The sequence below is a fragment of the Lepidochelys kempii genome, chromosome 4 (genome assembly GCF_965140285.1).
Source record: "Lepidochelys kempii isolate rLepKem1 chromosome 4, rLepKem1.hap1, whole genome shotgun sequence".
NCBI classification, from domain to species: domain Eukaryota; kingdom Metazoa; phylum Chordata; order Testudines; family Cheloniidae; genus Lepidochelys; species Lepidochelys kempii.
This window is the reverse complement of record NC_136383.1, coordinates 142,158,275-142,186,250: the sequence shown is the minus strand read 5'-3', so window position 1 is coordinate 142,186,250 and position 27,976 is coordinate 142,158,275. Positions and strand designations below refer to the sequence as shown.

At 56.9% G+C, this 27,976-nt stretch overlaps 1 protein-coding gene across 2 annotated transcripts in view; it reads right to left on the bottom strand.

The window, feature by feature from the left end:
• The window catches only part of LOC140911001 (dedicator of cytokinesis protein 2), a 353,749-nt gene that overhangs the window by 312,179 nt on the left and 13,594 nt on the right, over positions 1–27,976 (bottom strand). For both annotated transcript variants that reach the window (XM_078852647.1, XM_078852648.1), the window contains exons 2-10: positions 17,349–17,432; positions 15,515–15,555; positions 15,091–15,146; positions 12,995–13,091; positions 11,743–11,891; positions 11,048–11,183; positions 10,579–10,730; positions 5,229–5,310; positions 3,335–3,470 (exon numbers count right to left, since the gene is read on the bottom strand). In XM_078852647.1, the coding sequence (XP_078708773.1) occupies positions 3,335–3,470; positions 5,229–5,310; positions 10,579–10,730; positions 11,048–11,183; positions 11,743–11,891; positions 12,995–13,091; positions 15,091–15,146; positions 15,515–15,555; positions 17,349–17,432 (933 nt within the window). The remainder of the gene's footprint in view (positions 1–3,334; positions 3,471–5,228; positions 5,311–10,578; positions 10,731–11,047; positions 11,184–11,742; positions 11,892–12,994; positions 13,092–15,090; positions 15,147–15,514; positions 15,556–17,348; positions 17,433–27,976) is intronic.

Sequence of the window (27,976 nt, the reverse complement as noted above, 5' to 3'; positions counted from 1 at the left end):
CAACCTAGTGACAGAGGATGTGGAAAAAGCTAATGTACTCAATGCTTTTTTTGCCTCTGTCTTCACTAACAAGGTCAGCTCCCAGACTGCTGCGCTAGGCATCACAAAATGGGGAAGAGATGGCCAGCCCTCTGTGGAGATAGAGGCGGTTAGGGACTATTTAGAAAAGCTGGACGTGCACAAGTCCATGGGGCCGGACGAGTTGCATCCGAGAGTGCTGAAGGAATTGGCGGCTGTGATTGCAGAGCCATTGGCCATTATCTTTGAAAACTCGTGGCGAACCGGGGAAGTCCCGGATGACTGGAAAAAGGCTAATGTAGTGCCAATCTTTAAAAAAGGGAAGAAGGAGGATCCTGGGATCTACAGGCCAGTCAGCCTCACCTCAGTCCCTGGAAAAATCATGGAGCAGGTCCTCAAAGAATCAATCCTGATGCACTTGCATGAGAGGAAAGTGATCAGGAACAGCCAGCATGGATTCACCAAGGGAAGGTCATGCCTGACTAATCTAATTGCCTTTTATGATGAGATTACTGGTTCTGTGGATGAAGGGAAAGCAGTGGATGTATTGTTTCTTGACTTTAGCAAAGCTTTTGACACCTGGTCTCCCACAGTATTCTTGTCAGCAAGTTAAGGAAGTATGGGCTGGATGAATGCACTATAAGGTGGGTAGAAAGCTGGCTAGATTGTCGGGCTCAACGGGTAGTGATCAATGGCTCCATGTCTAGTTGGCAGCCGGTATCAAGTGGAGTGCCCCAAGGGTCGGTCCTGGGGCTGGTTTTGTTCAATATCTTCATAAATGATCTGGAGGATGGTGTGGATTGCACTCTCAGCAAATTTGCGGATGATACTAAACTGGGAGGAGTGGTAGATACGCTGGAGGGGAGGGATAGGATACAGAAGGACCTAGACAAATTGGAGGATTGGGCCAAAAGAAATCTGATGAGGTTCAATAAGGATAAGTGCAGGGTCCTGCACTTAGGACGGAAGAACCCAATGCACAGCTACAGACTAGGGACCGAATGGCTAGGCAGCAGTTCTGCAGAAAAGGACCTAGGGGTGACAGTGGACGAGAAGCTGGATATGAGTCAGCAGTGTGCCCTTGTTGCCAAGAAGGCCAATGGCATTTTGGGATGTATAAGTAGGGGCATAGTGAGCAGATCGAGGGACGTGATCGTTCCCCTCTATTCAACATTGGTGAGGCCTCATCTGGAGTACTGTGTCCAGTTTTGGGCCCCACACTACAAGAAGGATGTGGATAAATTGGAGAGAGTCCAGCGAAGGGCAACAAAAATGATTAGGGGTCTAGAACACATGACTTATGAGGAGAAGCTGAGGGAGCTGGGATTGTTTAGCCTGCAGAAGAGAAGAATGAGGGGGGATTTGATAGCTGCTTTCAACTATCTGAAAGGGGGTTCCAAAGAGGATGGCTCTAGACTGTTCTCAATGGTAGCAGATGACAGAACGAGGAGTAATGGTCTCAAGTTGCAGTGGGGGAGGTTTAGATTGGATATTAGGAAAAACTTTTTCACTAAGAGGGTGGTGAAACACTGGAATGCGTTACCTAGGGAGGTGGTAGAATCTCCTTCCTTAGAGGTTTTTAAGGTCAGGCTTGACAAAGCCCTGGCTGGGATGATTTAACTGGGAATTGGTCCTGCTTCGAGCAGGGGGTTGGACTAGATGACCTTCAGGGGTCCCTTCCAACCCTGATATTCTATGATTCTATGATTCTATGCATATGGTTTTTAGCTCACGCAGTAGAGGCTCATGCACTAAGCTCCAGAGGTCTCAGGTTCAATCCCGCCCACCAACAAACAGGGTCTGTGGTGTTACAAGTGGTTTTGAATCTTTAAAGCCACATTTGCTGAACAGCGAATCCTACATTTTTTTTCTCAGGAACCAGCCTGTGGCGTGCAATAGCACCTGGGTACAGTGAGAGCCCCCCCACCCATACTGCCTCCTGCCCAATGCGCTCCCTATAGATGACCGTCTCAGCTGATAGATATGAAGAGATGGATGCTGTTGCAGACCCACAGACCTCCACTGAATGATCTCTGAGCTCGGCTGACAAGCTGCATGGGGCTGAATTTCCTGTTTCAATCCATTTCAGGGGGCTTCCGCCCCCTTGGGGGCACATGGATTTCAGCACCTTCAGCTACAGGCTCTACAGAGCATAAATGCGTAGGAGCCAGTATAACACACAGCAGCACAGACCCGCTTCCCAGGGATACACTCAGCTCAGAGCCCAATTTGCTACCCTTGTGTTAAATATTCACTTGGTGTGCTTGAGGTCCCAGCTTGCACTAATTAGCCTATCAAAAATCAATCATTTCCAACAACTCCATTTGTTGAGGATCAATATCCCAGGCTCGGAACATTTATCAAAGGCAGAGTGAGAGAAAGGAGCGTGTGGAATGTCCTCACTTCTATCACTATCCTCTGATATGACTGATGACTTGCTTCCTCTCCTTTTCTTCCTCCACACAGTGGCTGTGCCTGCTGCCATCTGCCAGGACAGAGACACTATTGTCCTCTGATCACTAACAATGAGAGGGAAGAGTTCCCCTCTCTCTGACCCTGGGAGAACCCCCCAGTCCCTGCTCTCAGCCCCAGGTCCCTAAGGCCCAGGACAGTGACAAACAGAGGGAGCTGAAGCAGCCCCTGAGCCATGGAGGGGCCAGAAAGAGACAGAAAGTACCAAGTCTGTCTGGCTCAGCTCAGAGATAACCTAGGGGGATGTGACAAAAGCCCACACATGTGAGGGGTGTGAGCCCACTGAGGGAGGTGTGTTAGGTGTGTGTTACTAAGCAGACTGAGAGCAAACTGCAAAAGGGGAATTTCAGCTGCAGCTCAGAGAAACACCCTGCAGAGAGACAGCTGTGGCCTGTGTTACGCTAGAGATCAGATGGTCACAGTGGTCCCTTCTGGCTTTACAATCCTGAGACAAAAGCTGCACCTGTCAATCAGTCTCCTGGGGCAGGGCTGAGCCCCAGCTCTGGAACACTTGTAACCAGCCTGACAAAGCCTTAGGAAAGTAGGGCTCTGGGGAGAGGTTCTGCTCTGCCCTAAGGGATGGGTTGGGTGTGAGTGGATGGGACTGGCCACTCCCCACTTTCAGCTGTAAATAAGGGGGCCAAATCTGGCAGTGAGCAGGGATGCTGGCCCAGGTGAGGGCCGGGGCAGGGTCATGGGCTGACAGGCTAACACTGCTGCCGTGCAGCCCCCACCTCAGGCCAGGGACACAGGCCAAGCCAGCTGGAGCCCTTTGGCTGAGCGGCCAGTGGAGGGACAGGACTGCTGGGGCCAAGGAATGAATGGATCCAGGGCTCACACTCACCCGAGACGCCAAAAGGCCGTCTGAGGCCGGTGCTCAGTTTCCGCGTGTAGGTCTCCTTCAGGTCCATGCGCCCCACCCGCACAATCTGACACACCAGGAAGAACCTCTCTCGTTTCAAGTCCTTGCTGCCCAGGTCCTGTGGGGGAGAGAGAAGCTCAGAGAAAGGCCCAACAGAGCGCAAAGGCCTGGCCAGGGGGTCTGATGCCACATGGGGCAGGCTAGTCCTCAGCCTGGGGGCGCCATGTCAGCGCTGGGGGGGATGGATGGCACTAGGGGGCCTAGCTCAAACAGTGCTCACAATCCCCCCCACCCCGGCCTTTCAGAATCTCCGAGAGTGCACTGCTTCTGGGGGCTGTGCTGGGAATGTGGGATAGGTCGCCAGAGGGCACTTAGCGGGGCTCTAGTGAGTCAAAGGGACACTCTGAGATGTGGTCCTTCAGCCTGTGCACAAGCCTTGCAGCTCGATGAGGCCAAAGGGCACAAGGCAACGGTGACTGAACAGAGCGAGTTCCTCCCAGGACACTGCCTGTGAGCATGGTGGGCTCAGCCCAGCTTGACCTGCAGGAAATGAGCAGGCCCCACTCAGCCGCTCCTGATTTGTTCATGTAGGAGACAGCTGTAACTCTAGTGTCCGGACCTATGCCTGCAGCTGGACCGCACCTGGGCCAAGTGCAGAGAGGGTGGGATGGATCAGCTCCAGCAGAAGAGCATGGTGGGGCGGGAGGTGACTTCATGCTGTTAATCAGCTTCATTTACATATAGACTTCCCCTTTCTCTGGCCCAGCTGCCTTGGCCCCTTCCTGGGGTCAGTCTCAGTGCAGCTTGTGCCGTGATGAGAATACAGCTCGGGAGAGGTCTACACTTAAAATGCTACTGTGGAGCAGCTGCAGCATTTCAGCGTGGACACTGCCTATACCGATGGGAGGGGTTCTTCCGCTGGCATAGGTAATCCACCTCCCCGAGAGGCGGTAGCCTTCTTCCATCGACCTAGTGCTGTCTGCACTGGGGGTTAGGTCAGTTTAACGGAGCCGCTCTGGGGTGTGGATTTTTCACACCCCTGCAAGACATAGCTATACGGATGTAAGTGCCTAGTGTAGACCAGGCCTTAGTCAGTAGGCGCCACATCCCCTCTGTTCCCCTTCCTGGGGCCTGCGAGAAATCAAGGCCAGCCGCGGCCATGGAGATGGGTGTACAAGAAAGCCTGGGGGGAGAGCGGCGGTTAGGGGCCCTGGTGTCTGAGTGTCACAGAAGAAATGGGCCACAGGAAGGATTTAAAGGAGTAGATGGTGGAACCAGGAGCTAGGGTGAGCACCCGCTGCTTATTTTCAGATGGACTGAAATTTATTAAAATTGATCATAGAGACCATTTTAAACATTCAGTTGACGTGTATGATAATTGCAGGTGTATACTGAAGGACAGAAGAAATGTAGACGTGAGAGAGAAATACATGGCATGCTGGGTTACCCCTCATTTGTCATGTGGTTACACTAGCAGAGCACTGGGACCAGGGGCCATTCAACGGGGAGCGGGGGGAGGAGCTGGGAGCACTGGGTCCAGGGCTGGGAGCCAGGGTGGGGGAAGGTCAGGGAGGGGCATGGTGGCCCAGCTGTGGTGGAGTGGGGGACGGGCATGGTGGCCAGCTGTGGTGCGATGGAGGAGGGGCAAAGGGCCCAGCTGTGGTGAGGTTGGGAAGGGGCATGGTGGCCCAGGTGGAGTGGGGGGGCATGGTGTTTTGCCATCCATCTCGGGACTGCTGGGCTACTGGTCCTGTGGGGGCAGGCTCTGTGTCCCTGTCTCTGTGCAGCCCCCTGCACGACGGGGCTCGATCCTGGCTCAGGCATCTGGGTGCAAGAGGCATGCTGTCAGGCAGGGCAAGAGGGCACCTGTGCTCACCGTGAAGATGGCTTTCAGGTTGTTGAGCAACTCGATGTCCTGCGGGACCCCTGTGCTGGCCCAGCGGATCAGATAGTTCTCGCTGCAAAGAGAACCCGAGAGCGTCAGGAGACTCGCCACTGCAGGACACAGCCAGGAGCCCGGGATCCAGCTCTGTCCAGCCTCTCAAGGGGTGGTGCTGCCCTGAGCTGGGTGGGCGGGCCTGTGGCCCTAGGCCTCCAGCTCACAGACAGGAAGGGACAGCCACCGAGCACAGGGTCTGTGAACAGGAGTGGCTAGGCCCAGTCAGCACCCTGGGGGTAAGATGGGGGCAGCAGACACAGGCTCTGCCGGCTCCCACGCAGGGCCCTGTTCAGTGCTCAAGCCCAGTGAAAGAGAGACGGTGAGGGCCAAGTTTTATCCCCTTCACCACGTGTCCTGTCCTCTCCCATCCAGCACGCCCTATACAGCACCGGAGGCCCAAGCACCCTGTTATTCAAACAGCCCTGTGGGAAGCTGCCTATCCTAACAGCACCCCTCACCTGAATGCAGGCACCGGGGATCATCCCATCTGGGCCGTGGGCCTTGGAGATGCGACTGACTCCGAGTGCAAAGCATGCGCTCAGCAAGCTTCCTTCCGGAGGAGCATGGCATGTGGTGGGACAGGATGCAGACGCTTGGCAGGCGCCACACAGCCCTGAAGCAGAGCTCTACATGGGGCAAGGCCCAAGAACAAACCCCCGTTTAACAGCCAAGCCTATGGCTCTGGGCCAAGCACTGCAGGGAGCTGCCAAGGCTCCTCCCTCTCTCTGGGGTGGGACCTGACTCCTTTGGAAACAACTCAGGCCTCTCTGTAAGCCCGGGTCACGCGGCGCAGCTCAGGCATGGGCAGCCAGGGGCGGGGCAGGGAAACACCCTGCCCTGAGGCTGGATCTGAGCCAGCACCCCTGGAGGGGACAGGCCCCATGTCCTATTCCTCACCCCCATCTCCCAGCCTATCCCTGCCGTGGGGCCAGATCGGAACTAGAGGGGAAAGGACCCGGGTCTCATTCCCCATGCCCCCACCACCCAGCCAATCCCTCCATCCTGGGGCCAGATTGGAGCCAGCACCCCCATTCCCAACCCATCAGAGCCAGCCCCTCTGCAAGCACTGCACATTCCCATCAGCTCTTTTCACACTTTTCCTGGTTTGCTCATTACACTGCTCTCAAGGGACCCATTGTCCCGCTCCCTGCAATCACGCTTTGCTAGTCCTGCAGCTGCTCCCTGGGTGGCTGGCTGGTGCAAGCTGTCCTGGACAGAGGCGGATTACTGTTTTGTGGGGCTCTGGGTCAGAATAAGTGGGGACCCCCTACCCCCTCTCCTGCGCTCCTGCTGGGGAAATGGGGTTGGGCGCGGGGGTTTGCCCCACTCCTTGGCAGGAGCAGGTCAGGGCATGGGGGTGCCCATTTTTCTGGAGTGCCCCCGATTGGCTGGGGCCCCTAATCCTCCACAGCCACCTCTTTCTTCAGCGTGCAGCCCTGGCTCAGCTACCTAGCACTGGCTCAGCCTGGCCTTCCCCAAGCACTGCTCTATCTCTGCCCTCTCTCCTCTGTCTTTCAGCTGCACCCCCCTTGTGCCTCCCCAGAATCCAGCCTGGGGGAGAAACCCACAGCTGCAGGGTGTGACAGGTGGCCACCCCAAGGCTTTTCGCTCTCACTCCTGTCTGAAGGGCATTTGCTTTCTGAGTGAATTCAGGAAACCACTTTCACACCAATCCCTTTCCATCACATGGATGCACAAAAGCAGAGCCACTGCAGAGCCCAAACTCTGGTCCTTGACTCCCAGCACCCATCTGTAATTTGAGCTACGTGTGACTATGAGTTTTGACGGGGACCTGCCACTAGAGGGGGCAGTGTGAGACACACTTGGCCAGTGAGCACAGAACAAACTGCTCCACCACAGCAGAGACCTGGAGAGCAAGACTGACTGGTCCTGGGAATGAGGGCTAGAGGGTAAAAAGCAGATCACAGAGTCCTTACCCTGGGCACATTCAATACAAAGGCAGTGAGTTCAGGAGGTAAGGCAAGGGACAGGAGACACAGAGTAACATTAACTGGTCACAGAGTAACAGCCGTGTTAGTCTGTCTTCGCAAAAAGAAAAGGAGTACTTGTGGCACCTTAGAGACTAACCAATTTATTTGAGCATGAGCTTTCGTGAGCTACAGCTCACTTCATCGGATGCACGGTATGCATCCAATGAAGTGAGCTGTAGCTCACGAAAGCTCATGCTCAAATAAATTGGTTAGTCTCTAAGGTGCCACAAGTACTCCTTTTCTTTTTATTAACGGGTCAGTTTTCATCACAGAGGAAGGTTAACAGGTCCCTGTGGGCAAAAACACTCCCATGGGATGGCAATTCCCCACTTGTACATCTACCGTCAACCTGGGCAGCTCCAGGAGACCTTGGCTCCCCGGGCAGCCGACACCAGACGAGCCCACAAGGTGTCAGCACAGCCAGGAGGGAGGTTATTGCATTTGCGGGGTGTATTTGGAACGGAATGGAGAGGAAGGGAGAGACAGAGACAGAGACAGGCTGCATCAGGAAGGAACAGCTTCCCCGAGGTGAAGGCTGTCTCCCCTCCCTACAGAGAAAGAAACAGCAGCCCCGGGACCACTGGGTGCCCCCCTGTGCCTCAGGTTAGGACAGCAACATATTGAGTCCCCTTGGGTCTCATGCCATATGAAGCCTCAGGCACTCAGCAGGGGGCCAAAAGCCCTGGCCTCAGCAGGAGTTCCCTGGCCCAGGGCAGGGTGTGTCCTCCTGCCAGGCCAACCCTCCCTGAACAGTGGGTGTCTATCCCCCTCAGGGGGAGAGGAGCAGTTATCACCAGTTGGTCGGTCACTGGGAGGGGGCATGAGCAATCAGTGGGGGTGGGGTCAGTTATCACTGGTCAGTCAGTGGGGGGTGGGGGTCAGTTATCACTGGTCAGTAGGGTTGACCAGCGTCCAGTTTGCAACTGGAACTCCCAGACGAAAAAGGACCCTGGTGGCTCTGGTCAACACCGCTGACCGGGCCATTAAAAGTCTGCAGTACAGCAGTCGGCGATACAGTGGGGCTAAGGCAAGCTTCCTGCCTGCTGTGGCTCCGTGCAGCTCCTGGCAGCGGCCAGCATGTCCCTGCGGCCCCTAGGCACAGGGGCAATCAGGAAAGCTCCACGCACTGCCCCCGCCCGCAGTGCCGGCTCCGCAGCTCCCATTGGCCAGGAACCACAGCCAATGAAAACTGCAAGAGCTGCGCTTGCAGGTGCTGGCAGCACACAGAGCCCCCTGGTCCCTCCATCTAAGGGCCACAGGGACACACTGGCCAATTCTGGGAGCTGCATGGAGCCAGGGCAGGCAGGCAGCCACCTCAGGTAAGTGCCGCCCAGCTGGAGCCCACACCCCGATCCCCCTTCTGCACCCCAACTCTCTGTCCCAGGTTGGAACCCCCTCCTGCACCCTAACTCCCTCCCAGAGCCCACACCCGAACCCCCAGCCCTGCACCCCCTCCCACATCTTAACTCCCTCCCAGAGCCCACACCCCTAACCCCCTCCCACACCCAACCCCCTGCCCCAGCCCTGAGCCCCTTCCTGTACCCTGAACGCCTCATTTCTGGCCCCACCCCAGAACCCGCACCCCCAGTCAAAGCCTCACCCCGTCCTGCACCCCAACCCCCTGCCCTAGCCCAGTGAAAGTGAGTGAGGGTGGGGGAGAGTGAGTGAGGGCAGGAAGGAGGATGGAGTCGGTGGGGGCAGGACCTCAGAGAATGGGCATGGTCTCAAGAAAGGGGCGGGGAAGGAGTGTTTGGTTTTGTGCGATTAGAAAGTTGGCAACCCCTACTGGTCAGTCAGTGGAGGGCGGGGTCAGTTATCACTGGTCAGTGGGGTGAGGAATTACATGTGGTTATCACCAGTTGGTTGGGGAGGGTAGGGGCGGTTATCACTGGTCAGTCAGTGCGGGGTAGTTATCACGGGCAGTGGGGTGGGGAGTTACAGGTGATTATCACGGGTCGGTTGTGGGGAATAGGGGCGGTTATCACTGGTCAGTCAGTGTGGGGTGGGGTCAGTTATCACTGGTCAGTCAGTGGGGGGCAGTGGTTAGTACCGGTCAGTTGGGGAGGGCGGGAGGAGAGGAGTGGTTATCACCAGGCAATCAGCATGGGAAGTAGATTCACAGACTCCAAGGCCAGAAGGGGCCACTGGGATCCTCTGGTCTGGCCCCTGTATAGCTACTGCCCCATAATAATCCCCAAGCAGATCTTTTGGAAAAACAGCCAATCTTCATAGAAAATTGTCAGGGATGGAGAATCCACCAAGACCCTGGGTAAATTGTTCCAATGGTTAATTACTCTCACTGTCAAAAATATATGCCTTATTTCCAGCCTGAATTTGTCTAGCTTCATCTTCCAGCCCTTGGATCAGGTTAGACCTTTGTCTGCTGGATTGAAGAGCTGAGCCCCTTATTAAATATTTGTTCCCCATGTAGGCGGGGATCAAGTTACTCCGTAACCTGCTCTTTTTTCAGCTAAACAGATTGAGCTGCTTGAGTCTCTCGCTATCAGGCAGGATTTCTAATTCTTTCATCATTCTTGTGCCTCTCCAATTTATCAACATCCTTCTTGAATTTCAGGCACCAGAACTGGGCACAGGATTCCAGCAGCGGTCGCCCCAGTGCTAGATACAGAGGGAAAATCACCTCTCTGCTGCTACTCAAGATTCCCCAGTTTACGTGGATCCCAGGATAGCATTCACCTTCTGGCCAAAGTGCCAAGTGGAAGCTCATGTTCAGCTGATTGCCCACCTCCAAATTTTTGTCTGAGTCACTGCTCCCCAGGACAGAGCCCCCACCCAGTATGCCTGACCTGCCTCCTTTGTTCCTAGCAGTATTCGTTCACATTTAGCTGTATTAAAATATATATTGTTTGCTTGCACCCAGTTTACCAAGTGATCTAGATCACTCTAAATCAGTAACCTGTAGGAGCAGGTGTCACTGGTTGGTCAGTGGTGGGAAGGGGAGGGGTGGTTATCACCAGCCGGTCAGTGGGCAGGGATGGGGGAGAGGAGACAAGTCATCAGCCAGTGAGGTAAGCCCATCTGGTAAGCCATCTGGGCCCACACGGCTCAGGACAGTGGCTCTGCTTTTGTTCCAGGTCTGGTTTGGAAACTGCTGAGCTCCATGGTGCCAGGCGCTGGGATCCCTGACCCAGGAGCAGGTCACTTGGCAACTCCCCGCAGGCCAAGGCTCAGGAGTCAGTCAGGTCCCATCAGAGCAGCAGCCCTGGCCCAGGGCTCTCCTGGTGAGGCCCCCAGAGTAGGGTGTAAGCCCTGTGTCCCTCCCTTGGGGCAGGTACCTGATCATCTTCTGCTGGCCGGGGTCATAGAGCGCTGTGAAGAGCTGTGCCTCCTCCCCGATGTTGCAGACGAAATTGCGGACGCAGAGGTAGAGGTTGTGGGAGGGCGAGGCCAGGCGGGCATTGCAGCCCTGCTCGCTGTACTGGGAGCACTGCGGGGAGACGGGCAGAGGTCAAGGCCAAAGGGACTCCCACCTGCCTGGCCCCTCCCTACCCTGGCTCCTGCCTGGGCTCTAGCTGGGAGCAGGCCCAGAGCAGTGGGCAGCAGGATAGCCTGAAGCTCAGAGCAGGGGCCTGGGTGGTGCAGGGAGACCCCCAACCTGGCAGGGGGCTGGAACTCCCCATCTCTGTGTATGGACTCCCATGGGCAGTGCCTCTCAGCTGGGAAGGGCCAGCACACCTGTTAGCATGGTGTGGGGCAGAGTCCGGGAAGAAGGACCGGGCGAGGGGGCCAGGGACGGGCACTCACCGTCTCTTCCTGGATGCGCTTACTGATCATACTCGTGGCCTGTCTGTGAGCCTGGAAGAGGCTGATGACGCTGGTTCTGTCCGGGTCCAGGATGTTCCCGTTCTCGTCACGCACAACCAGGTCTAGCTCCAGGATCCTGCAGAGCACAGGCCGGGGCATGAACACAACTCCAGGCGCAGGTCAGGGACCCGGACTCCCTGAGGCCTCTGGCCCAGCCCAGCCACACACAGAGCATCACCCAGCCACCCTGCCATGAAGCAAATGCCCCCCCCACCCCCCTGGTCACTGGCCGTGGATCCAGCCTGCATGCCCAGCAGGTGCCCACCTTGGGGTGGGAAGGGGCCGGCACAGGTCTCACCCAGGACTGCAGCAGGGTTCATGCCAGGGGTTGCCATGGGTGACCCCCAACCCTCTCACTGTTCCTGATTCACGCACTGCGGGGCATTCTCTGCCCCCTGGGCCCTTGCTTACACTATGCTGCTTGCACGCTTGTGTGCCTTGCACACCTGGGCTGTCTCCATCCCCATGCTCTCACTTTCTCTAGTGCACCCACGGCACGTACTAGTGCCCATCCCTGGTCCCTCTCCAGCCCCACCCAACCCCACCTACAGCTCCTCTCCAACCCCAACTCCCTGCCTACAGCCCCCCCATCCCCATCCCAGCCCCACCCTTCCCTGCCCCCTGCAGGCTCTCACTTGTTCCCGTAGTCGATCTTGCTGGTCACCTCCTTCTTGAGCTCCAGGAGTTCATCCTTGGGGAGTGTCCCAGAGAGCAGCTGCGAGCGCCTCTCCATCAGCTCACACATCATCCTCCTGACCTGCCCGTACCGCTCTTTCTGGCCCATCTGCAGGGTGTCACGGGGGCAAGAGTCATGGCCGGTCCCAGAGAGCTGATCACCCACAGCCCTTGCAGTGCAGAGCCCAATCCATCCGGCCCCTCTTCCCTGACTCCTGCTGACCCCATCCCAGAAAGACCCACCCCCCGTGATTCCCACAGCCCCCATCCCTGACCCCTCACAGCCCCTGCAGCCCCCATCCCAAAGAGCGACCCCCACTCCCTGCAGCTCCCACAGCCCCCATCCTAAAGGTTGGCACTTGCCCTGTGTGACGAAGTGGGACTGTTCTTAATGTTTCCTCTGAATAGTGTGGAGGTGCCTCAGTTTCCCCTAGGCAGTTCTTAAGTATCTAGGGGGTGGGATAAGGGTGTAGGATCATTGCAGAGCCCTAGAGGGCATGTGTGTGCGGGGGTCTGGACATAGAGAATGGCCGACACCCTATTTCCTGGCAACTGATGGCCTGGGCCCTTCCCCCCCTGCAAGGTGAGAGCTAAAGGGTTAGAGAACAAAGGAATCCAGTGACCTCCTGGCCCGGGAAAGGGACAGAGCCCAGAGGAGGGGGGGCTGGAGGGAGTTTCAGTTTGGAGCTGGCTGGAGACATAGAGTGAAGGGCTGATGTGGTTGTCTGGCTCACTGCCCCCCAAAATGGACCCAGCTGAGGGGTCCTGTTCTCTGCACCTGCAAGCTCTGTGTTAGACCATGTTCCTGTCGTCTAATAAACCTCTGTTTTACTGGCTGGCTGAGAGTCACGTCTGACTGCGAAGTTGGGGGGTAGGACCCTCTGGCTTCCCCAGGAGCCCCACCTGAGCGGACTTGCTGTGGGAAGCGCACGGAGGGACAGAGGATGCTGAATGCTCCGAGGTCAGACCCAGGAAGGTGGAAGCTGTGTGAGCTTTGTGTCCTGCAGACAGGCTGCTCACAGAAAGGAGACTTCCCCAGAGTCCTGACTGGCTTCATGGGGAGCAGTTCCAGAGCATCGCCCAGGGACTCTGTGACACCCTGTGCACCCCACCCCCCCGCCCATCCCCTCCCCTGGCTGAGGGCTGGTGGCCCATCTCCAGAGGGTGGACCGGTCCCCATGGCTTCCCTACTGCTGGGCCACAGGCTCTTACCACATAGAGCTGCTTCCAGATGGTGGCCCATTCCCGCAGCGTGGTTGTGATCTCCTGCACCATCGGCATCTCCGCAGACACAATGTTCTCCTCCGCCCTGGCCAGAGAGCTGGTGAGGCCAAGCCCTGCACATGGCGAGGAGGCTCAGCCCCACCCCTGCCCGTTGAATGCGGGTCCCTGAGCTGAACAGCCCCAGTTCCCGCCTGCCCCGCAGTTCTGCCACAGGCTGCGGCAGCACCAGCCATCAGCCTCAGGGAGCCCCACTGAGACCCTGCATCGCCCTCCCTGTACCCAGCCGCCATTTGAGGGGGTTGCCCGCCCTGGCCAGGGGTCCACTGGGCTGCGAGAGCCCTGGCCTGGCAGGTTATAAGGAGAGCGAATCCTGGAGCTGCAGGCTGGTTACTGCAAGCAGGGGATGGGGGAGAGCTGAGAACCAGGCCAGGCACAGACTTGGGGTGCTGGGCTGCTTGCCCCACTTCATGCCAGGGGAGGGGCACGGCCGAATGCTGGGACTGGGAGGGCAGGACGTCTGGCCAAACACAGGGACAGGCTGGGGGAGGCAGAAGGGTCCACCCGAGCACTGGAATGGGGGAGGAGGTGACAGGGCCCAGCCGAGCACAGGGGAGGGGTACTGGGATGGGGGGTCGATGATAGGGCCCAGCTGAGCACTGGGACAGGTGTGTGTGTGGAGGGGTGACAGGGCCCAGCCGAGCACCGGGATGGGGGGGCATGGGGATGGGGGCGCAGTGACAGGGCCCGGCTGAGCCTTGAGGGGGGAGAGGATGCAGGACCCAGCCATGCACGGGGACGTGGGTGGTGACAGGGCCCGGCTAAGCACTGGGATGGGAGGGGTGCAGTGCCCGACTGAGCACTGGGATAGAGGGGTGGTGATAGGGCCCAGGCAAGCACTGGGACGGGGAAGGGGCAGGGCCCGAATGAGCACTGGGATGCGGGGCCCTGGCTGAGCACTGGGACAGGGGGGCAAGACCCAGCCGAGCGCTGGATGAGGAGCAGGACCTGGCTTAGCACTGGGATGGGGGCTGGGAGGCAGGACTCAGCTGAGCACTGGGACAGGGTAGGGGGGCACGACACAGCTAAGCACTGGGACAGGATGCGGGCAAGGCCCAGCTTAGCACTGAGATGGGAGGGGGGTAGGACCCAGCCGAGCTCTGGGACGGGAAGGGGGTAGGACCCAGCTGTGACGAAGTGAGACTGTTTTTAACGTTTCCTCTGAATAGTGTAGGGGTGCCTCCGTTTCCCCTGTGCAGTTCTTACGTATCTAGAGGGTGGGGTAAGGGTGTATGATCGTTGCAGAGCCCTAGAGGACAGGTGTGTGCAGGGGTCTGGACACAGACAATCGCCGACACCCTGTTTCCTGGCAACTGATGGCCTGGGCCCTTCCCCCCTGCAAGGTGAGATCTAAAGGGTTGGAGAACAAAGGAATCAGGTGCCCTCCTGGCCCGGGAAAGGGACAAAGCCCAGAGGAGGAGGGGCTGGAGGGAGTTTCAGTTTGGGGCTGGCTGGAGACATGGAGTGAGGGGCAGACGTGGTTGTCTGGTTCCCAGCCCCCCAAAATGGTCCCAGCTGAGGGGTCCTGTTCTCTGCACCTGCAAGCTCTGTGTTAGACCATGTTCCTGTCATCTAATAAACCTCTGTTTTACTGGCTGGCTGAGAGTCCCGTCTGACTGCGGAGTTGGGGGGCAGGACCCTCTGGCTTCCCCAGGAGCACCACCTGAGTGGACTTGCTGTGGGAAGCGCACGGAGGGACAGAGGATGCTGAATGCTCCGAGGTCAGACCCAGGAAGGTGGAAGCCGGGTGAGCTGTGTGTCCTGCAGTCAGGCTGCTCACAGAGAGGAGACTTCCCCAGAGTCCTGACTGGCTTCATGGGGAGCTGTTCCAGAGCATCGCCCGGGGACGCCGTGACACCAGCTGAGCACTGGGACAGGGCAGGGGCAGGACCCAGCCGAGCACTGGGACAGGGCGGGGTGTGGTGACGGGCCCACTGAGGTGCAGATCAGGGAGGACCCAGCCCCGTGACCAGTAAAACATTTGCTGACTCAGCCCAGAGCCCCTCCCTGCCCCCCCTGGTACCTACCCCTTCTGCTTCACGTGGGCGCCCTTCAGGTGGATCAGTGCGACAGGAAATATGCCCTGGGGAGAGGAGACATCGTCAGCACAGCGACCCCGATCTGGGCGGCAGAGCCAGTGGGAGGGGTGTCGGCCCCAATGCGGCAGGAGCCCTCCGACCCAGTCGGATATGGGTCCACGCAGGGCCAGGTCCTTGATGGGGCCAGAGCAGGGGTCAGGGGGGCAGCTCGGAGCCCCCAAAGCAGGTTAAAGTCACTCCACGCAAGGCCCGGCGACTTCCTGCAGGGGGCGCCATGCGGCGAGTGCATGAGCTCCGCCTCTGGCCGCGCACTGCATCCCCAGTGCCCCCCAGCAGCTCTGGGGCCCGGTCCTGAGACAAGGGAGAAGACGAGTGCCCTGGCCCCTACCACCGCGGTGAGCCGCCGACTTACCCAGGTGGCTCTGTTCCGGAGCGAGTACCCTCTGTACCAGCCTGCAAATGGAACAACAGAGAGTGAGACGCCCAGGGGCCTCTGAACAGAGAGCTCTGCTCCCAGCAGGGGGCGCTGTGGGAGGGGGGCAGGAGCCCTGGCTGTGGGGGGGAGCTCCTGGTTACTCCAGCCCCGGCCTGTCCCCGCAGGGGGCGCTGTGGGAGGGGGGCAGGAGCCCTGGCTGTGGGGGGGAGCTCCTGGTTACTCCAGCCCCGGCCTGTCCCCGCAGGGGGCGCTGTGGGAGGGGGGCAGGAGCCCTGGCTGTGGGGGGGAGCTCCTGGTTACTCCAGCCCCGGCCTGTCCCCGCAGGGGGCGCTGTGGGAGGGGGGCAGAAGCCCTGGCTGTGGGGGGGAGCTCCTGGTTACTCCAGCCCCGGCCTGTCCCAGCAGGGGGCGCTGTGGGGAGCAGGGCAGGAGCTGGGTGGGGGGGAGCTCCTGGTTACTCCGGCCCCAGCCTGTCCCCGCAGGGGGCGCTGTGGGAGGGGGGCAGGAGCCCTGGCTGTGGGGGGGAGCTCCTGGTTACTCCGGCCCCAGCCTGTCCCCGCAGGAGCGGTGGCTAGGGGGACTGGTGTGGCGGGACTGGCTGCTGAGGGGGGTATTGCTGGAGGCTGGCTGCTATTGTTGTGTATTATTTGTATTCTTAATGGGCCTTGGAACCAAACTCAGAACAGAGACAGGCCCTGCCCAAGGAGCTGACGTCCTGTGTCCAACAAGAGACGAGCGGAGACCGACCGCCAGGGCAGCACAAGAGAACAACCAGACCATGGCCAGCAGACAGGCAGCGGTCTCAGCACACCAGCCCCCGAATCACTCTCAGGTATGTTTGTCGGCATGGCGGCAAAGCAGAGCGCCCAGGCGGTTTGAAGCCGGACAATGAGTTAGTTTTGCAGAGGTTTGCGGGGAGCTCCTCCCAGTGTCGGGGCAGGGGAGAAGGCACCAAGGGGCTTGTTTGAACCTGTAACAAGTGGGTGCTGGAGGCTGGTGTCACAGGCTGATCGGAGGTGAGCGCAGACAGGAAGCGTGGGGATGGGTCGTGCCGTGAAAGCGAAGACGAGCAGCTCATGTTGGATCCAGTGAAGAAGGGGGAGCCAGAGGAGGGTGCCGTGGGCACAGTGGTGGGCTAGGAGCTGCATGGCTTTGAGCAGGGCGGGATGGACGGTCAGAGCCTGGGGGAGTGTGGGCGCTGTGGGGAGGGATACGAACGGCCCTGTGCCCTGTCTTGCAGACGCTCTGCAAAAGAACCAGCCAGATTTACACACAGCTGCATGTGAGGACCTGGCTAGTGGCCGGGGTGAAGACAATGTCCCAGTTACAGGCCTGAGTGACAGAGCAGTATGGTGGTGTTGTCCAAGCGGGGAGGGCTTGGGGGAAGACTAGGAGCCGGAGCTGGCAGCTAGGCAGTTCCGAGGAGGCGTCGGAGAGACAGGCCCGAATTGTCCTTTGGCTTGAAGGAGACAGTCTGGAGCGGAGGAAGATCAGTGTGTCGGGCACAGAAAGGGTTGCTGACTCTGTGGTTGCAGATGGGGTTACCCAGAGCCCACGTGCAGAGGGAGAAGAGAAGGGGACCCCCCCACAGAAAGCGGGAAGGGGACGAGGGGTTCTGCTGAAGGATACACTGAAGGGAGCTGAGAGAGGAAGAAAGAGGACCAGGTGAGGACAGAGTTCCAGAAGCCGAGGGAGGACATGATTTCAAGAAGAGTGTGGCTGATGATTTCACAGACGATGAGAGGTCCAAGAGGTTTTTCCTGGGGTCTGTGGAGCCAGTTACCCCAGTCTCAGTGCCTGGCCCTACTTACCCTCCAAGGCCTGTAGGATGTGTACTGTGTCCCCGATCTGCAGCGGCAGGTGATGCTCGTTCGTGCCCGAAAAGTTCCACAAAGCTGCAAAACAACAGCCAGGGGAGTTAGGGGGTGGTGAGAGGGGGCAGCTCTGGACCCCAGCCCCCTGCAGGTGGCTCTGCCCTCTCACTGCCTCACCCAGCCCAGCTCATCCATCTCCGGGTCTAGGGGAAACCTGGCACGCTCACTCTCTGAGCTCGGCCTCTCAGTGCCTTGCGGACAACTTGCCTCAGCTGTTCCCCAGCACTGGGTGGGCCCGCCCTTTGCTCCTGGTGTTCCCCCGTTGTCACAACCACTGCTACTGGGATGCTAGGCTGCCCCAGCCCCCAGTCGCCCCTGACAGTGAGAGGCACAATGTGCCCCCCTTCATCTCTGCTCTGGCACAAGACTGTCTCTAACCCCGCCCGTGCCAGGCCCCATGCTGCCAGGGTGCCTTGGCGGCTGGCACCATCTCCCAGCCTGTACTCAGTGGGCAGGGCAGGGCAGTCACGGGAGAGGTGACTGGCTGGGGCTGGGGGGCGGGAGAGACCCCTCTATGACACTGCACAGATGAGCGCCCTGGGGGGGTCCTGCTCACTCTGAGCCCCGAGGTCCTAGCGTAGCCAGTCTCGGGGCTCCCAAGGAGTCTGAGTTCAGCAGTCCCAGGATGGAGGGTGTAGATGGAGCTGGAGGCAGGTTGGGTCTGGGAGCTGCCACAAGGCTGGGGGAAGATCTGCAGGGGACATGGGCATGAGCAGCGAGGATAGGCTGGGGATGAGCACAGCAGGATCCAGCTTCCTTCGAGGGGTGGGAATTTCACTGCACCCAGGGCCATGGCTGTCAAGCACCCGAAGGGATGCTCCCGTCTGGGGGCACCCTCTATTGGCACCAGAGTCCCACCCCCAGCTGCCACCCACCCTCCATCCCACGACCCCTGCAGTGTTCAGCAGCCAACAGCACAGGCCACCAGTACCCGCCACCGCTCAGTGGCCCCCCCGCAACTGGCAGCTGCACACCCGCCCTATGCTCGGGGCAGGGTGTATTGACAAGCCAAACTTAAATATGCACAATTCTAAACATGCAAATTAGCTGACTAAGTAATTTGTATAAAATGTCACACAAAGAGCTGTGCAGGTTTCAGAGTAACAGCCGTGTTAGTCTGTATTCGCAAAAAGAACAGGAGTACTTGTGGCACCTTAGAGACTAACCAATTTATTTGAGCATGAGCTTTCGTGAGCTACAGCTCACTTCATCGGATGCATACTGTGGAAAGTGTAGAAGATCTTTTTATACACATAAAGCATAAAAAAATACCTCCTCCCATCCCACTCTCCTGCTGGTAATAGCTTATCTAAGGTGATCACTCTCCTTACAATGTGTATGATAATCAAGGTGGGCCATTTCCAGCACAAATCCAGGGTTTAACAAGAACGTCTGGGGGGGGGGGGCATAAGGAAAAAACAAGGGGAAATAGGTTACCTTGCATAATGACTTAGCCACTCCCAGTCTCTATTCAAGCCTAAGTTAATTGTATCCAATTTGCAAATGAATTCCAATTCAACAGTTTCTCGCTGGAGTCTGGATTTGAAGTTTTTTTGTTGTAATATAGCAACTTTCATGTCTGTAATCGCGTGACCAGAGAGATTGAAGTGTTCTCCGACTGGTTTATGAATGTTATAATTCTTGACATCTGATTTGTGTCCATTTATTCTTTTACGTAGAGACTATCCAGTTTGACCAATGTACATGGCAGAGGGGCATTGCTGGCACATGATGGCATATATCACATTGGTGGATGTGCAGGTGAACGAGCCTCTGATAGTGTGGCTGATGTGATTTGGCCCTGTGAAACTGTTGAATTGGAATTCATTTGCAAATTGGATACAATTAACTTAGGCTTGAATAGAGACTGGGAGTGGCTAAGTCATTATGCAAGGTAACCTATTTCCCCTTGTTTTTTCCTACCCCCCCCCCCAGACATTCTTGTTAAACCCTGGATTTGTGCTGGAAATGGCCCACCTTGATTATCATACACATTGTAAGGAGAGTGGTCACTTTAGATAAGCTATTACCAGTAGGAGAGTGGGTTTGTGTGTGTGCGGGGGGGTGGGGGTGGGGGTGAGAAAACCTGGATTTATTCTGGAAATGGCCCAACTTGATTATCATACACCATACATACATATTGTATGGAGAGGTTTCAGAGTAGCAGCCGTGTTAGTCTGTATTCGCAAAAAGAAAAGGAGGACTTGTGGCACCTTAGAGACTAACCAATTTATTTGAGCATGAGCTTTCATGAGCTACAGCTCACTTCATCGGATGCATACCGTGGAAACTGCAGCAGACTTTATATATACACAGAGAATATGAAACAATACCTCCTCCCACCCCACTGTCCTGCTGGTAATAGCTTATCTAAAGTGATCATCAAGTTGGGCCATTTCCAGCACAAATCCAGGTTTTCTCACCCTCCACCCCCCCCACACAAACTCACTCTCCTGCTGGTAATAGCTCATCCAAACTGACCACTCTCCAAGTTTAAATCCAAGTTAAACCAGAACATCTTGGGGGGGGAGGGCAGGTAGGAAAAAACAAGAGGACACAGGCTACCTTGCATAATGACTTATCCACTCCCAGTCTCTATTTAAGCCTAAATTAATAGTATCCAATTTGCAAATGAATTCCAATTCAGCAGTTTCTCGCTGGAGTCTGGATTTGAAGTTTTTTTGTTTTAAGATAGCGACCTTCATGTCTGTGATTGCGTGACCAGAGAGATTGAAGTGTTCTCCGACTGGTTTATGAATGTTATAATTCTTGACATCTGATTTGTGTCCATTTATTCTTTTACGTAGAGACTATCCAGTTTGACCAATGTACATGGCAGAGGGGCATTGCTGGCACATGATGGCATATATCACATTGGTGGATGTGCAGGTGAACGAGCCTCTGATAGTGTGGCTGATGTTATTAGGCCCTGTGATGGTGTCCCCTGAATAGATATGTGGGCACAGTTGGCAACGGGGCTTGTTGCAGGCTTTGGTTCCTGGGTTTGTGTTTTTGTGGTGTGGTGTGTAGTTGCTGGTGAGTATTTGCTTCAGGTTGGGGGGCTGTCTGTAGGCAAGGACTGGCCTGTCTCCCAAGATTTGTGAGAGTGTTGGGTCATCCTTCAGGATAGGTTGTAGATCCTTAATAATGCGTTGGAGGGGTTTTAGTTGGGGGCTGAAGGTGACGGCTAGTGGCGTTCTGTTATTTTCTTTGTTAGGCCTGTCCTGTAGTAGGTAACTTCTGGGAACTCTTCTGGCTCTATCAATCTGTTTCTTTACTTCTGCAGGTGGGTATTGTAGTTGTAAGAAAGCTTGACAGAGATCTTGCAGGTGTTTGTCTCTGTCTGAGGGGTTGGAGCAAATGCGGTTGTATCGCAGAGCTTGGCTGTAGACGATGGATCGTGTGGTGCGGTCAGGGTGAAAGCTGGAGGGATGCAGGTAGGAATAGCGGTAGGAATAAGGAGAGTGATCACCTTAGATAAGCTATTACCAGCAGGAGAGTGGGGTGGGAGGAGGTATTTTTTCATGCTTTATGTGTATAAAAAAATCTTCTACACTTTCCACAGTATGCATCCGATGAAGTGAGCTGTAGCTCACGAAAGCTCATGCTCAAATAAATGGGTTAGTCTCTAAGGTGCCACAAGTACTCCTTTTCTTTTTTTAAAGAGCTGTACAAAACTTCAGCTTCCAGGTTCAAGGTCTCAGGCCTTATCTCCAACATGAGCCCTGGGCCCAGCATCTCTGGAAGATCCCAGGGAGGAGGCTGCCAGGGCCTCTGGGACCCGCCAGCACCAGGGTAAAGCCGGGTGTGCTGGAACCCCAGGTGTGTCATGGGCGGGTGCCAGGCTGCGGAATGAGCCCCCAGGAACTAAGGGCCAGCCCAGCCCTCCCCGCCTGCTGCATCCAGCAGAGAACTCTGACATCAACACAGGCCCGCATTGGTATTTCTCAAAAAACCCCTCCCAAAACAGACCTGCTACTCTGAGGGGAGAGAGGAACAGAACGGACAGGAGACAGACAGGGGAGACATGGATAATGAAGGGCTGAGACGCCCTGGGGATGAGCCGCGTGGGATCCTAAGCAGAAAGAAAAGAACACTCAGCAGCTGCACCCCAAGGGGCTAGGGTCCACCCACTGCTGTGCTGTGACGAAGCGGGACTGTTCTTAGTGTTTCCTCTGAATACTGTAGGGGTGCCTCAGTTTCTCCTATGCATTTCTTAAGTCTCTAGGTGGTGGGATAAGGCAGAGTGTGTGATTGTTTCAGAGCAAAGGGCCAGTGTACATAAATGGCCGACAGTCTGTCTCCTGGTAACTGATGGCCTGGCCCTTCCCCCCCTGCAAGGTGAAAGCTAAAGGGAACAAAGGAATTAGGTGACCTCCTGGCCCCGGAAAGGGACAAAGCCCAGAGGAGGAGGGGCTGGAGGGGGAGTGGGTTGGGGCTGGCTGGGGATGTGGAGTGAAGTGCGGACATGGTTGTCCAGTGTTGTGAGTCCACAACAACTTGGGAAGAGTGGAGCGATGGCCTGTCACCGTCTCCTGAAGAAGGACATCGTAACCCTGTGCAGAAAGAGAGGGTTCTGCATTGGAAAGTTCACCAAAGCACAGTTCATCGTGCAGCTGGAGGAGGATGACCACTCTAAGGGACAGATTCCTGACCCCAAATGGGGCTATAGCAGGATCTGGGAGCAGCTGGAGTGGGAGCCAGACATCCCCAAGACTCCTGTCCCCGACCAGACGGGGGTCTTCACGATCGGGTTCCCCATCCGGGGATCGGAGACAGACGGGATTGGAGCTGAGTCCAAGAGAGCAAGAGGACCGTGGGAGACAGCGAGAGCCCGAGAAAGAGCTGCAGAAGCAGCAGCAGCATGAACTGGCGGTGGGGGAGCGGAGAGGCCTAGGGGACCTCCCCGGGGTGAGTGGGGATAGATCCCGGGGGTCCAGTTCCGCAGGGAACCTCGAGACTAAATTGCTGCCCCTGGTTAAGGAGGGGGGGCGGGGGTGTGGATGCCACCTCACTGCCTTTGAGCAGGCTGGCAATTTGAACCAGGGGGATCCTGCAGAAAAGCCCCAGTGTCTAGCTCCCTTGCTGGGTCCCAAGGCCATAGACTCCGTCAGCCAGATGGGTGGGGAGGTGGACAGGCTCCCATTCCTGGTCCCAACCTCTATGTCTGTGTGGAGTCTCCTGGGGTCAGGCCCCTCGAACCCCCAGTGGGAGCGGAAGGTGATGGTCAATGGGGAGACATTCCTGGGGTGGCGAGATCCTGGGGCAGAGAGAACTGTTGTCAAGCCCTGGATGGTGCAGCCTCAGGTGCTGAGGGGCTGTATGAGCTGGGTGAGGGTCCCAGGGATGAAGCCCCTCGCCCTGCCTATGGCCCAGATCCCTGTGCAGACCCAGGAAGGGTGGAGCTGGCTGGTCATTGGGGTTCTCCAGGATACCAGCTGCGAGACCTTTTTGTGGGGTGACTGTGTCTCTTTGGGACAGGATCCAGGCCCTGCTCCGGTAACTGCCAAGGGTTTGAATTTGAATCCAGGGAAGCAATCGGTGGAGAGGGAAATGGTCAGTGAAAATGCAGATGACCGGGCTGGCAGCAGGGAGGAGCTGCTAGGCTCAGGCTACCTGCCTGCCTGTAACCAGACCCCTGGGGCTCCCCGCCCCCCTTGCACACCGGAGAAGGGGCTCACGCTGGCTCTGATGCAGTGAGGAAAGCAGGGAGCTCGCTGCCTACCCCCACTGGGACAGCAAGGGCAGTGCTGAGCACAGTGGGAGCTGAGACCCCAGCTGAGTGGGGGGAGACACAGGCAGGGCAGGGGATCTGTGGGGAGTGGCAAGGTGCTTGGTAAGGCTTTTTTTCACTAAGAGGGTGGTGAAACACTGGAATGCGTTACCTAGGGAGGTGGTAGAATCTCCTTCCTTAGAGGTTTTTAAGGTCAGGCTTGACAAAGCCCTGGCTGGGATGATTTAACTGGGAATTGGTCCTGCTTTGAGCAGGGGGTTGGACTAGATGACCTTCTGGGGTCCCTTCCAACCCTGATATTCTATGATTCTATGATTCTATGAAAGTCTGGATGAGCCTAGGCAGCCTTGTGAGCTGATGGCTGTGTCTAGTCAGCAGGTGGGAAGGCGAGGAGAGTGGAAGATGAGAGTCCCTGGACCTTACCTGTTAGCTGGGTGGAGAAGTGTGACAGGGAAGGAAATGTGTCTGTGTCTGTCAGGGGTATTGACTTGCCTATGGAGGGAGCTACCCTGATCTCCAAGCAGTTGTCTGTGACCAGCCTTGTGTGCTGGGACAAGGGGAAAGAGATCCCACAGTGTGTCTGGGAAAGGAGAAAGTGTGTGTGACGAAGTGGGCCTGTTCTTAATGTTTCCTCCGAATAGTGTGGGGGTGCCTCAGTTTCCCCTATGCAGTTCTTAAGTCTCTAGGTGGTGGGGTAAGGGTGTATGATCATTGCAGAGCCCTAGAGGGCAGGTGTGTGCAGGGGTCTGGACACAGAGAATGGCCAACACCCTGTTTCTTGGCCACTGATGGCCTGGGCCCTTCCCCTCTGCGAGGTGAGAGCTAAAGGGTTGGAGAACAAAGGAATCAGGTGACCACCTGGCCCGGGAAAGGAACAAAGCCCAGAGGAGGAGGGGCTGGAGGGAGTTTCAGTTTGGGGCTGGCTGGGACATGGAGTGAAGTGCAGACGTGGTTGTCTGGCTCACGGCCCCCCAAAATGGACCCAGCTGAGGGGTCCCGTTCTCTGCACCTGCAAGCTCTGTTTTAGACCATGTTCCTGTCGTCTAATAAACCTTCTGTTTTACTGGCTGGCTGAGAGTCACGTCTGACTGCGAAGTTGGGGTGCAGGACCCTCTGGCTTCCCCAGGAGCCCCGCCTGAGCGGACTCGCTGGGGGGAAGCACACGGAGGGGCAGAGGATGCTGAATGCTCCGAGGTCAGACCCAGGAAGGTGGAAGCTGTGTGAGCTGTGTGTCCTGAAGACAGGCTGCTCACAGAAAGGCGACTACCCCAGAGTCCTGACTGGCTTCATGGGGAGCAGTTCCAGAGCATCGCCCAGGGACCCCGTGACAACTGGTGGCAGCGGTGGGATGTACTGCACCCCGTGGATGGCGCTTCCTGCAGTAAGTGACTGGGGAGCAGTAACACGAAGGGGGATTGCCGAGGACCAGGCCTGCTGAAGGCTCAGAGAGGAGCGGTTTCGGGGGGCGGTTAACCCCTGGGAGTGTGTGACCAGCGAGAAGGACTGTGCAGTAATGGGGTCCCCCTGGGGACTGCAGTGAGCAGTCTCAGGGGCGGAGGAGCCTGCAGCTTGGCCCGGGGAGAGAGAAGGACTTTTGCAGTAACAGGGTTCCCCTGGGGATTGCAGCGAGCAGTCCAAGGGGCGGAGGAGTCTGCAGCTCGACCCTGGCAAAGAGGTGGTGACTTCGAGAAGGGCTGGCACACTAGGGGTTCTCCCTGGAAACCGTGGGGAGCTGAGAACACACGGGCCTGTGAGTCCACAACAACTTGGGAGGAGCGGAGTGATGGTCTGTCCCCGTCTCCTTAAGAAGGACATTGTAACCCTGTGCAAAAAGAGAGGGTTGAGCGTTGGAAAGTTCACCAAAGCAGAGTTAATTGTGCAGCTGGAGGAGGATGACCGCTCTATGGAACAGATTCCTGACCCCAACTGGGGCTATAGCAGGATCTGGGAGCAGCTGGAGTGGGAGCCAGGCATCGCCAAGACTCCTGTCCCCGACCAGATGGGGGTCTTCACGATCGGGTTCCCCATCGGGGGATCGAGACGGACGGGATTGGAGCTGAGTCCGAGGGAGCAAGAGGACTGTGAGAGACAGCGAGAGCCCGAGAAAGAGCTGCAGAAGCAGCAGCAGCATGAACTGGCGGTGGTGGGGTGGAGAGGCCTAGGGGACCTCCCCGGGGTGAGTGGGGATAGACCCCGGGGGGCCAGTTCCGCAGGGAACCTCGAGACTAAATTGCTGCCCCTAGTTAAGGGGGGGGGGTGTGGATGCCACCTCACTGCCTTTGAGCAGGCTGGCGATTTGAACCAGGGGGACCCTGCGGAAAAGCCCCGGTGTCTAGCTCCCTTGCTGGGTCCTAAGGCCACAGACTCCATCAGCCAGATGGGTGGGGAGGTGGACACGCTCCCACTCCTGACCCCAACCTATATGTCTGTGTGGAGTTTCCTTGGGCCAGGCCCCTCAGACCCCCAGTGGGAGCAGAAGGTGATGGTGAATGGGGAGACATTCCTGGGGTGGCGAGATCCTGGGACAGAGAGAACTGGTGTCAGACCCTGGGTGGTGCAGCCTCAGATGCTGAGGGGCTGTGTGAGCTGTGTGAGGGTCCCAGGGACGAAGCCCCTCGCCTTCCCTATGGTCCAGATCCCTGTGCAGACCCAGGAGGAGTGGGGCTGGCTGGTCGTTGGGGTGCCCCAGGACACCAGCTGCGAGACCCTGTTATGGGGTGACTGTGTCTCTTTGGGACAGGATCCAGGCCCTGTTCCTGTAACTGCCAAGGGTTTGAATTTGAATCCAGGGAACCAATCGGCGGAGAGGGAAATGGTCAGTGAAAATGCAGATGACCTGGCTGGCAGCAGGGAGGAGCCGCTAGGCTCAGGATACCTGCCTGCCTGTAACCAGACCCCTGGGGCTGGGTGGGACAGAGAGATGCTCCCTGCCCCCTTGCACACCAGAGCGGGGACTCTCCCTGGCTCTGATGCATTGAGGAAAGCAGTGGCCTGCCCCACTGGGACAGCCAGGGCAGCGCTGAGCACAGTGGGAGCTGAGACCCCAGCAGAGTGGGGGGAGACACAGGCAGGGCAGGGGATCTGTGGGGAGTGGCAAGGTGCTTGGTAAGGAAAGTTTGGATGAGCCTAGGCAGCCTTGTGATCTGATGGCTGTGTCCAGTCAGCAGGGTGGGAAGGCGAGGAGAGTGGAAGATGAGAGTCCCTGGACCTTACCTGTTAGCTGGGTGGAGAATTGGGACAGTGAAGGAAATGGGTCTCTGTCTGTCAGGGGTATTGACTTGCCTATGGAGGGAGCTACCCTGATCTCCAAGCAGTTGTCTGTGACCAGCCTTGTGTGCTGGGACAAAGGGAAAGAGATCCCAACCTGGGTGTCTGGTAAAGGAGAAAGTGTGTCCGGCTCTTCTTGGTCTGTGGAGCTAACAGAACGGGCCTTTCAGCCTGTGATGGTTGAGGGTCGTGCAGTTGTCTCAGAGCTGGTTCTGGATTCAGCTAAAGCCCAGGAAGGGAAGGGTCCTAAGTTTCTGTCTGCTCGGGAGAATGGCCCTGTAACTAGGTCGCATCCAGTTAGGGTCTATGTAAAATCCCAGAGACCAGACAATTCTGGTGCTTGTATTTTGCCTGTTGCTAGTGTGTTGTTGGAAAGGGTGGAGCAACTCTGTCTAATCAGGGTGAGATCCTAGCCAGGGCACAAGGAGAGCATGAAGGTGTGTGATTGTGTTACCTACTGAGGGTGTGGAAACCTGTAGCAAGAAGGAAAAGATTCCTGAACCTGTGTGTGGCAAAGGGAAGGAGAAGGCTTCTAACCTTTTATCTAGGAAGTCTGTCAGTTTGCCTCAAAGGGGATTATGTAGGAATCCTCCTGATGGGCCAGAAATGATTCTGGATGTAAGGGAGACCCAGAAAGAGTCTGTTGTTGCTCAGGAAAGTGTTCCCCTAGAGCAAGCCCTAGGTAAAGAGGGTAAGAGCAGAATTTCTGGGAGGGGTGAATTGTTGCATAGAAAAGCCCTTGGGAAAGGAATCCTCATGGAGTCTTTGCAAGCAGTTTACTGCAACTGAAGGGTGTGAAAATGATTTAATCAAGAAAGTTTCAGTTCCTAACAGCCAGAAATTTTCTGTTGTGAATGGATCCACTGACTTTCCTGTTGAAAGATCCAGTGTGGAGAGCTTTGAGAAGGTCTCAGATGAAGTGAAAGCTGTTAAGAAAGGTATACCGTCCTATAAGCAAGTGGCTGTGTTTGGCCAGCTTGTTGGGGAGACAAGGTTGTGGAGAAAGGGATGTCTCCATGCTAGTTCTGTAAGTGAACAGTATGTGGCCCAGGTCAAGATGGGGGCTCTTAACCAAGAGAGCCCGAATTGCAGCCCTCCAGACTGGAGCACTCGGAGAAAACCCAATCCCAGTTTGACCCCCTGGGGTTTTGCGGTGGCCAAAGGGCATGGGCTGCAGAAACCTTCCCACATGCAGCCTGCTAGTGCTATCGACCACCCCCGACCTAAGGGAGGGCGTGAAACTGGAAGGGCCTGGTGTAACTCCTACCAAGGAATGGGAGAGATGCTGGGGCATCCATGGGAACATTGGTGGCTTCGAACTTCCCCAGGTCACCGGGTAAAGTGACCCCGCTCAGTTTGATCTCGAAGGGGGGAGAGATGTGACGAAGTGGGCCTGTTCTTAATGTTTCCTCCGAATAGTGTGGGGGTGCCTCAGTTTCCCCTATGCAGTTCTTAAGTCTCTAGGTGGTGGGGTAAGGGTGTATGATCATTGCAGAGCCCTAGAGGGCAGGTGTGTGCAGGGGTCTGGACACAGAGAATGGCCAACACCCTGTTTCTTGGCCAC